The 10,263-nt window shown below is 37.2% G+C and overlaps 1 protein-coding gene across 5 annotated transcripts; it reads left to right on the top strand.

Annotated features, from left to right (window-relative positions):
• The first annotated feature begins 480 nt into the window (after positions 1 to 480).
• On the top strand, positions 481 to 9,040 carry HEN1 (double-stranded RNA binding protein-related / DsRBD protein-like protein). Of its 5 annotated transcripts, none has more exons than XM_088710609.2 (11): positions 481 to 622; positions 757 to 908; positions 1,379 to 1,746; positions 3,396 to 3,485; positions 4,733 to 5,187; positions 5,289 to 5,540; positions 5,938 to 6,857; positions 6,997 to 7,148; positions 7,229 to 7,345; positions 7,573 to 7,701; positions 8,388 to 9,040. In XM_088710609.2, the coding sequence occupies exons 3-11, from the start codon at positions 1,480 to 1,482 to the stop codon at positions 8,826 to 8,828; spliced, it is 2,823 nt and encodes a 940-aa protein (XP_088566735.2). In that variant the 5' UTR covers positions 481 to 622; positions 757 to 908; positions 1,379 to 1,479; the 3' UTR covers positions 8,829 to 9,040. The 5 variants fall into 5 exon arrangements, with proteins under 5 accessions (XP_088566735.2, XP_008812124.4, XP_088566733.2 ...); XM_008813902.5 differs by having other exon boundaries at positions 5,938 to 6,893; XM_088710605.2 differs by having other exon boundaries at positions 517 to 622; positions 757 to 881; positions 5,938 to 6,893.
• Positions 9,041 to 10,263: the final 1,223 nt, after the last annotated feature.

Here is a 10,263-nt window from a genome sequence, read left to right as displayed (position 1 = left end):
TTTATGCAAATTCAATCATCTCTCTCCAATACACTTAAACCATCCAACATCTATTGATATTTAAATTTTAAATTTTGATTGTTGGAACTATGGCATCCAAAATATTTCATCTCAACATAGTTATATTTCTTAAACAAGTCTCTCTCTCATAACAATCTATTTAATATAATACCATGTCTTAATATTACTTCTAGAATTTATTTATCCGGATAGCTATAATTTTATGTTGTATTCTTTCTCAAATATATATCCCATGGGCATTGGTTTTTGAAGTATAAGACGAGGCCAAACAATCCAGTTTTATTATATATATGTATATATATATAACATAATTTGCTTCGATCTGAAGCAATCTCCACAGCATCCACGTAAAGATAGACGGCTAGGATATGATGCTTGTTGATTTGGACGGCAGATCTGATAAACTCGTCTGCGGGTGTCCGGACGATATATTATTATTTTTTTAAAACCACGTGGCGCAAGGTCAATGTGAGCGCAAGTTAGAGAAGACCAGGGGTCATGAGGATGGGCGTGCAGTTTTAAGTACTTTCCCTCCTTTCCTTGAGTTCTCTCACTCTCTATGTAGACTGTTCGGGGGCCGTTCCTCGATGTATCAGGAGAGGTGCGCGTATCTCTGAAAACCCTAAATTTTCGATGTAAAATCTCCTTTTCCGGCTCAGATTGGGCTATCTGGTCCTGTCTTTAAAGCCTTATGTCGAAAATTTCCTGCATTAATTGCTGATTTCCTATTTATAGGCCCGGGGTTTCGAGAATTTTTCTCACCGTCTGTTGACAATCCTTAGTGCGTCTTAGGTCTCGGCCCTAGGAGCGGCGCTTTGAGGTTCCTTAGTCTCGAAGTCCTGATCTTTTCCCCTTCGCTGGTGATTTGTGCTCGGATTCTTCTACTGGTGATCTTTTTTGGAGCTTTCGGGTTATATCTTTGTTTTCTTTCTCTAAGTAATGTTCTTCATATGATTCTTCCCGGGTTTTTTTGTGCACCGGCCTTCGTATGTTTTTCTTTTCAGTTTTTTTTTTTTCTTTTTTGAGCTTAGGGTTTGTAAATTCTCTTTTGTATATTTTTTGTATTCACTATTTGCTGCTTGTCCTATTGCTAGACGTTGAGAGCTTATTTCGTCTGTTTTCGAGATTTAGATCGGTAAATAGAGATAAAAGATTCGGTCTTTTGGAATACTTATTCTCTTTTTGTTTTTGTGTACCATCCACATTTGAATTAGTTAAACAAGTTAGTTTCTTGCACTAATTTCTCTCGTTTATGTTTGTTTTTATGGTAACCACATTTGGGTTAGATTGTTTGCTTCTAGCCAGTTGATTATAGTATTAATTGACATGGTATAGTTTTTGCTTTCTCTTTTAACAGGACGAGTATTAGCATTGGTTTGAATAATATATGCTGTACAATTCCTATTCTTATAGTCTGAGGGAATAATTATCGAGAAAGATAAGGTTTTAAGGAGAACTATGGGAACTCAAGAATCACCAGCGGTTGCAGTGAATAGGCCAACTCTTACCCCAAAGGCCCTTATATATCAGAAGTATGGTAATAAAGCATGCTATAGGATTGAGGAAGAGTTGCAGTCAGCAGATTGCCCTGGGTTGGTAATCCCGCAGCAGACCAAAATCCTGTATAGATGTTATTTGGATCTCCCTGAGTTGTCTGTTACTTCAGATACCTTTCCAAGGAAGAAGGAAGCGGAGCAGTCTGCTGCAAAGATTGCCATAGAAAAGGTTTTGCTTCATAGCCTCATGCATGCCTCAATTTCTGCTGTTTCTTGTTTCCTTAGTCATTAGTCAGCAGCTGTGGGATTGTTAAACATTACACATTAAAATAAACATAAAGGCACTCTTATTGTTAGGTTAATCTAAATGCTCATTGGTGACATAATAGCAGCAGAATATAGGACAATTTCCATGAAATTCATATTTTTTTGGAAACTGCAGAATCATAGGAAACAAAGAATGAAAAGGACATGATAGACAAATTCAGCCAATAATTGATGTCATAAAGATTGTTTTGGTTGGAAGCAATTTATATGCTATCAATTTATATTCTCTCTCTGGTGAATCATATGATAACAACAAATGTGGTAGAAACAAATGTGGTAAAGCATCAGCTTAACGTCTAATATTCCATAGTGGCACCCCTGATTGTAGCTTTCACTCTTAGAAGAAAAAAGGCAGCCTAATGCATGAGGCTTTTGTCACTGAGGGGGAGGGAGAGGGAAGAAGGGAGGGAGAGAGCAGGCGGGGGCAGCGGGGAGAGAGAGAGGCAGTGGAAGGGGAAGAGAGAGAACAAAGAGAGGAAAAAAGAGAGGAAGGGAGGGAGAGGGAGAGAGAGGGAGACGGCATTGGAGAGTGGGAGAGGCTGATAGAGGGCTGGAGGGAGAGGGAGAGAGGGAGGGAGAGAGAGGGAGACAATAGCAGAGAGCGAGAGAGGTGGAGGAAAGCCCTCTCCCTTCTGTCTGCCTCCCTCCCTTCTCCCTCTCTCTCCCTCCCTCTCCCCCCAACCCTCTATCTGCCTCGCTCACTCTGCTGCCGTCTCCTCTCTCCCTCCCTCCCTCCCTCTTTCTCTCTCTTTTCCTCTCTTTCCTTCTCACTCTCCCCTACCTCGCTGGTTTCTCGATGTGAAGGCCGGAACCATCCCAGTCCGCCTTTGGTACGGCTTGGTACGCTCCGAACTAGGTAACTCGGGATAGTACCATCGACCTTTGATTCCAATTTTACCTTCCATAGTTCCATCTTTTTTTTTTAGCTGAAAAAATAACATGGTGAATCAGTGCAGTAACAGATTAGGAGAGGCATTGCCTAATATTTTTGTAATAAGTGTTAAAAGCTTGAGTTCTGCTCAGTACAACGTAAAATACTCGATAACTTTACAAGTTGGCTCCTGGAAGAACAAAAACAACAAAATTATTGAGTTTGATATCAACTGACAAACTCTTGGGAACTAAAAAATGGGAATGCCAGATATTATAAAAATTGTTCGTTGACGATGGAAAGAGCAGACACAGATTGCTCAATCCCATATACTTATTGTCGAGGAGTCAACGGACCAATGCTTTAATTGCTCCTTACTATTTGCATAACCTGTTTGATGAATCCAGAAACTTAAAAAGCTAATTCAAGCATGAAATCCCCTATGCATTCATTGAAAAGAAAGACTGGATAATTTGAAATATATTCAGAGTACTTGATTATCTGGGTGTTGCTTTTACTCTTACTTATGTAGGACGTTATAACTTAGACCCTAACAGCTGGTCTTAATCTAAGTGAGGTAAGACTATATGGTCGTGGTTCCTGTAGTATTTATGTACGTAACAATTTAATGATGTGATTTTATCTTTCAGTTTGTGGTAATGCTTTGATTTCTTTTGCAGTTGGGAATTCAGTTTACAACAAATAATCCCACTCCGCAGGAAGCATGGAATGAATTAGTTGCTCGTGTATCTGTCTTGTTTACAGACGAGGTTGGTAATTTTGCATGAATTTTCTTTTTGCACAATTAATTGAGAACTTTACTATGAAAGCAACGAAGGACATAAAAGTGTTTCCATAGAAAGCATTTCCCAGTAAGTGTGAAATTTATTTATTCGGCTCTGCTTATGCCCTAATAACCCTTCTTCTTGAACCTTGAAATTTTTCACAATAAATTAAGCAATGTTGCTTTTTCTTTGATCTCTTTCCCTTTTCTGTAAAAATTTCTTTTGATTACTTTCAGATTTTGTTGTATTTAATTAAGCATACTACAAATTTGGAGTTTCATTAAGATCTGTTGATTCTTTTCAATATTACCAGGTTCTATGTTCCTTGTTTATTTGATGCCTTCCACTAATAACAGTTGCCATATGCATGGATTGTCAACATAAACAAATTGCTCCTTTATTTGCACCTCCAATTTGATGGTCCTTGCACAGTTCACTTGGATATGTGGAGTCAGATGCTTGCACTATATACCTTTGAAATGGTTCACTTCCTAATTTCTGCTTTTGAATATATAGGCTTGATGCAACAGATTTTGTTGGTTGCGATATCCTTGACAACACATGGTTATTCCATACTCCCTCATCTCTCTCTCTGTCTCTCTCTGTTTGTGTGTGTCTATGTGTGTGTGTGTGTGTGTGTTTGCATGCAGTGGCTTGAGTACGTGATTAGGGCCTTCTTAAGTAGCCACAAAGCACATTATACACCAACAAGATGACATGTTTGCCGCGGTATGGCAAATGTGAGAAGTATTGGATTGTAAGTAGATAGCTTTAATTACTCAGTTCTTTTTCACCTTTAAATGATCTCCATTTGCAACCTTATTCTTTCTATTGATCCAAGTGACTGTAGCTGATCCATGGAAGCTCTGTTGTACTGAGCAAGCTACTTGATTGTGCATCGAGGAAGTTAATAATTTGGAAGGTTCATATCAATAGCCTAGTTTTTTATTGCTTCTAACCTAAGTCCATGAATCTAAGTAAGTTTCCTCATACATCGTATTTCACCTGGGCAATATTATGAATCACATAGATGTAAGAGGTTGCATGAACCTGATTATTAATTGTACAGACAAGTCACTATTAGAAAAGGTGATTAGTTCAACAGTGCACATTGGTGCCTCATTTGCTCAATTTTTTTGTCATTTTGAAATCAAACTGGATAATAATGTTAACAAGACTTCTCCGCCTGAATTCTCTGACATTTTTTTTTATGTTTGCTGTTTCAATGGAAGTTTCTTTCATCATCTCATCCCCTGATCGGTCACTTTAGAGTGGCATTTGGAAGAGTCGGACACTGTTATGGTATGCTTCCAATATCTGCCATTGCTGCATGCGACGTGAAAGCTAATAACTTATGCAAAACTATCAATCCCAAGACAGAATCAGATCCTCTTTCAGTTATATCACTTATCCTAAAGGCTGCCAAAATGTCTGGTTCCATTTTCTTGACTGACGGAAAACTTTTGATAAAGAAGCAAGGTCTATATTCTCCTGAAGCTTTACAATCATTTCTTAACCGTTATTCAGTCTCAATGGGGTGCATACAGATAGAAGCCATATATATTCCCTGCTCAATTGAGGAGCATGTTGAAACATTGACTCTTGATGTTTCTGACAACCAATATTACTTGGATGAAATTGCTAAGAAGCTCAATGTTGCTGATTCTTCCCAGATTGTTGTCTCAAGGTCTGTAGAATATTAGAGTCCAGTGCACTTGTGCACTTTACTATTTGCTAGTTATATTGATTGGTTGTATGCTCTTGATTAAAATGTTTCTGCTACTTCAGGACTGTTGGCAAAGCTTCATCAGAAATGAAGTTATACTTTCCTATTCCGGAAGCTCCTTTAATGGCATCAATTTCATCAGATCTACATGCAACTGTTGAAGGAAATATTAAAACAGAAACAATACTAAATAAGCGAGCTTCATACTTCTCAGGCCAGAAAATATATGGAGATGCAGTGTTAGCGAATATTGGATATACATGGAAGTCATCGGACCTTTTCTATGAAGACATATCTCTTTGTTCCTATTACAGGTCTGTGGTGCAAACCCTTGTTTAATTTGTTTCATCCCTGAAATTCTTGCCTCTTGAATTACTAGTCGCCGTCATTTTCAACAGTATCATGCAACCAAAAATTCTTGTATTTTGAGTAGCCTCACATGATTGTGCAATAAGAGAACTGGTCAACTTTTGCATTCTGGAATTAGTGTTTTTTATGTGATCACACTGTATACACATGCATTGTGATATTTTTTTTTTAAATCTGATGCATGGTGCTGGTTACTAGTGACAAGATATGAGGACTTCAATTTTTTTGTATCATTATTCTGTTTGTTTTTGAGTAATGATTTGAATATGGATTTTAGATCTTGGTATTTCATAATTAGCTGTGACAGATTTCTATGTTAATAACTAATTTTTGGTCCTTCAGGATGCTTCTCAATAAGGTACCTGATGGGCATTATAAGTTGTCTAGAGAGGCGATACTTGCAGCTGTATTGCCCGCTGCTTTTACTACACGTTCAAATTGGAAGGGACCTACCCCAAGGGACCTCCTCTCTGTGTTCTGCCACCAGCACCGGTTATCAGAACCTATTTTCTCTGTTAGGAGTCTCAGTTCTCCAGAAACTTCATCAGAATTATCAGAAATGTGTAAAATATCTAATTCATCAAAGTTAAATGAAGAAATTGAGATGGCAGATGGAGGTGCAGCTGATGTTATTGACAAAGACATGGGCAAATCAGGTACTTTCAGATGTGAAGTGAAAATATTGTCAAGGAGACGGGAACCAATAGTTGACTGTTTTCTGGCTGATACTTACACAAAAGAAAATGATGCCATTCAGAATTCTGCATTAAAAGTTCTGACATTTTTCAATAAGTTATTTAAGCAACTAGACATGCCTGTGGAGAAGTTGTTCTCTTTTGGATGTTCTCACGGCGTTAATGTTAATCTGCTCAATTTTTCTAGGGAATTTGCAACATGGTTATCTACTTATCATGTTAAGCAGAATTATTCTCTAGAAAGATTCAGTTCGCTAGGGTCAGTCTGTATAAATCAGCCGCACATAAAGCAGGAAAATGGGATGATTCTTCTAAATATTGAAGGTCCAGATTCTGGTGTCTTCCCATCCCCCGGATGTTTAACCTGCATAAGTTATGTTGTTGCATTAGTGGGGAAAGATGGGTCTTTCAAAGATCCCTTAGAAAGCAATGACGAGTTTGAATTTGAGATAGGGACTGGTGCTGTGATTAACCAGCTTGAAGCATGTGTAACTCAGTTATCTGTCAAACAAGCAGCCCAGTTCATCATAGAACTGCCTTCCAAGGACCTGATCTTGGCTGCAGCTGGTGAATCTGCAAATCATCTTTCACAGTCAAATTTATGTGTGTCTTCAACATCACCCCCTCCCTGTTTCCTTGTCTTAGTTTAAGTTGGCAGCATTGACATCGAACAATGTTGAATGAAAATGTGCAATCTATGCTGCAGGCAACTGCTATCTGGAGTACACCGTGAAGGTCTTGCAAGTTACTGAACCCTTGGAAGATAGAATGGAGCAGGCTTTGTTCAGCCCACCTCTATCTAAGCAGCGAGTAGAATTTGCACTGGGGCACATTAATGAGTCTCGTGCCACTACGTTGGTATTTATCTTCCTGCTTCACCATTTCCTTTGGAGATTCTCAATAATTATTGAGATTGAGCATGTGTTTTGCTTATGCAGGTTGATTTTGGCTGTGGATCTGGTAGCCTACTGGAGTTATTAGTGGAGCGTACAACTACATTAGAAAAGATAGTTGGTGTGGATCTTTCACGTAAGAGCCTCATACGTGCTGCGAAGGTATCACTTCTGAACAGTGGCCTTTTTCACATTCATAAATATTGCATTATTATTTAGAAACAATTGTTGAAGTAGTTCCATGGAGTTTGTTTTAATCTAGTATGCCAATTGTATTTTTTCCCTAGGTTTCTATTTAGCTTGGTTTTACATTTTAGATTTCAATATTCTACATGGAGATTTGTGCTATCTTCAGGCTATTTTAATTGTTATAATTTTTGATTTTGCAGATTTTACATCAGAAATTAAGCTCTAACTCCTTGATGCAAACAAACATCAGATCTGTAGTGCTTTATGATGGATCAATTACAGATTTTGATGCACGCTTGTATGGATTTGACATCGGAACTTGTTTAGAGGTACTGAATATTCTGATCCCATATTGACTTCTCTATCAAGTAGCCTAATAATTTACTAATAAATCTCACTTTGATGTATCATTAGTTCCATATTTGATTGCTTTCTTTTCTTCCACTTCTAAGTTCAGCATATGGTATTAGTTGTTGTCGCATACGTATCACTTCAAACTTCAATGATTAACTCTAAATTTTCTCAATATTGTAAGTTAAATTATGACTATGTAAGCTTGCATAATCTTCACATAACATTTATGAACGATGTTTAACTAGTGAGGCAAATATCGAATAGGCTGTTGAAGTCACTCTGCTATATCTCAGCTTACATTGATTGCAATAGAAACTCTTTCAGAATAGATATTAGCTTGTAAAGGATATTTAAGGCAGAGGAGGTCAATAGGTTTTGTTCTTTATTTTCCTTGTCTTCTTTCTTTTCTTTTTGTGCAATAGACATCATATAGAACTTGGGAGAAGATTATATGAGCAATGAGATCCTAAATGTTACGAATAATAGACTGCAATTACTAGAAGCATTCTCTGCATGACAAGCTTCTATAAAACTAGGGAGTTATTTTTACTTCACAAGTATAAATTGGTTGGTTTATTAGCTCATGCATGCTTATATCATACTGTATAGATTTAAAATTTTAAACACTGCTATTCAGTGTAGTTCTGGAAATGAAATGCAGGTGATTGAGCATATGGAAGAGGATCAAGCATGCTTGTTTGGTGATGTTGTCTTGAGTTTTTTCTGCCCCAGTGTACTCATCGTCTCCACACCCAACTATGAATACAACCCCATACTCCAAAGATCCACTATTCCCAACAAAGAAGATGATTCTGAAGAGAAATCAGCACCTTGCAAGTTCCGCAATCATGATCACAAGTTTGAGTGGACCCGAGAGCAGTTTAATCACTGGGCCACTGACCTTGCAGCTAGGCACAATTATATTGTTGAATTCAGTGGTGTTGGTGGGTCAGGTGATGTGGAACCAGGGTTTGCTTCCCAGATTTCTGTCTTTAGAAGGAATTCATCGCGTGAAGCAGGGAATTGCTGGAAAATGGAGGAATCATCTCAGGCTTACCAGCTTATATGGGAGTGGACTAACAGTTCCAGATCTGTTCTCTGATAATGTGACAGATTTTTCCTACTGGTTTGACATTATAGAGACATTATACATTTAGTTGGGCAGCACTGACTCGCTCGCTTCCAACTTTGGTCATGATAATGTGGGGAAATAATAAGTTTTTTTTCTGTTCAGCTGCGACCTCACCATTTACAATAGCATGTAGATGGTGAAGCAGCATCTTATTTATGGAATAAATAAGCCTCTTGCTGCAATCAAACTGTCAGTTGGATGTTTGAAATTGTCTTAAATTTATTTAATTGGGCATTTTGGAGACTTGGACCGTGTGTTGTGTTTGTTTTGATACCAAGAGGATAGAGTTAAACATTCAGGAGTAAGAGTATCTACATACAGATCCTGAGTGAATATGAATTGTTTTTGGAAGCTGATGAGATGGTTTCTAAAAGCAGATAGACTTGCAGTATGTTGCAAGGGTGTCAATATGCGTATGGTCCTAGGTTGTCAAATTGTTTAGATGGCTAGAGGCATCGGTCTCTTTTAAAGGTTTAGGTAGAAAAATATTTCAAAACAAATAACATTGATAGCTGTCATGTATAGTCACAAAAAGAATATAAAAGAGATATTATAGTGATAAATGATAAGATTATTTTCCAACTAATTATTTTAATTTTATTTATAGTTTTTCTGTCAAGTATTTAAAGATTCTTATAAATGCAATATGTTTAGTCGATAATTAGTATTTAAGGAATGTGTTACAGCTGAACTTAATTTCTCTTTCTAATAATACTTATTGATTTTGACAGAGAATTAATAAAAAAATATAATATTTTCGATAAATCAATGCCTAGATGGCAAGCTGCTTAAGTAGGCACCAGTTCTAGTGCTGGGGCGGTCATCGAAGGCCTCGAACGCCTAGCTACTCACTTGTGACAATCTTCTTGTGCAGCAATTTTGTTCTCTCTTCACCTTATGCAAACTCTAATTCTAAAAATATTTATGTTTGCTTTTTAAAGATAGCAAACTCATGACCCTGTGTTAGCAATGACCATTTTTCAAAAAAATAATAGCTATTCAATTATAAATGTTTTAAAATGTAAATTTTAGTTAAATAACTCTATTTCCAAATCTTAGAACGTTACTAGTTTAGGCTGAGAAAAATGTAAATATGTGATGTCTTTTTCTGTTTGAAGACAAAAAGGAGCAACATAAATCTCACTATTAATTAGATGGAGGAATCACATTCATCTATATTTTCATTTATGTGCATCGCATATGCTAACATTTTACACCTATTAGGTTTTAGGTAAGGTTTTAATGCTTTATGTATGCCTTATTTTGGCCATAAGTTATCAAATCTGTGGTCTGATGGAAGTAATAGGGTCATTAAAAATAGATGTAATCTTCTCCTTAAGCTGATTGCTGCTCTATGATTGATACATTGCTCGCAGATGTTACTGCTGAAGATGTTTCAGGCACG

The sequence above is a fragment of the Phoenix dactylifera genome, chromosome 14 (genome assembly GCF_051530095.1).
Source record: "Phoenix dactylifera cultivar Ajwa chromosome 14, Ajwa_hap1_PhDact_Kaust_v1.1, whole genome shotgun sequence".
Classification (NCBI taxonomy): Eukaryota; Viridiplantae; Streptophyta; class Magnoliopsida; order Arecales; family Arecaceae; genus Phoenix; species Phoenix dactylifera.
The sequence above is the reverse complement of the archived record's forward strand: the minus strand, read 5'-3'. Positions and strand labels throughout refer to the sequence as shown.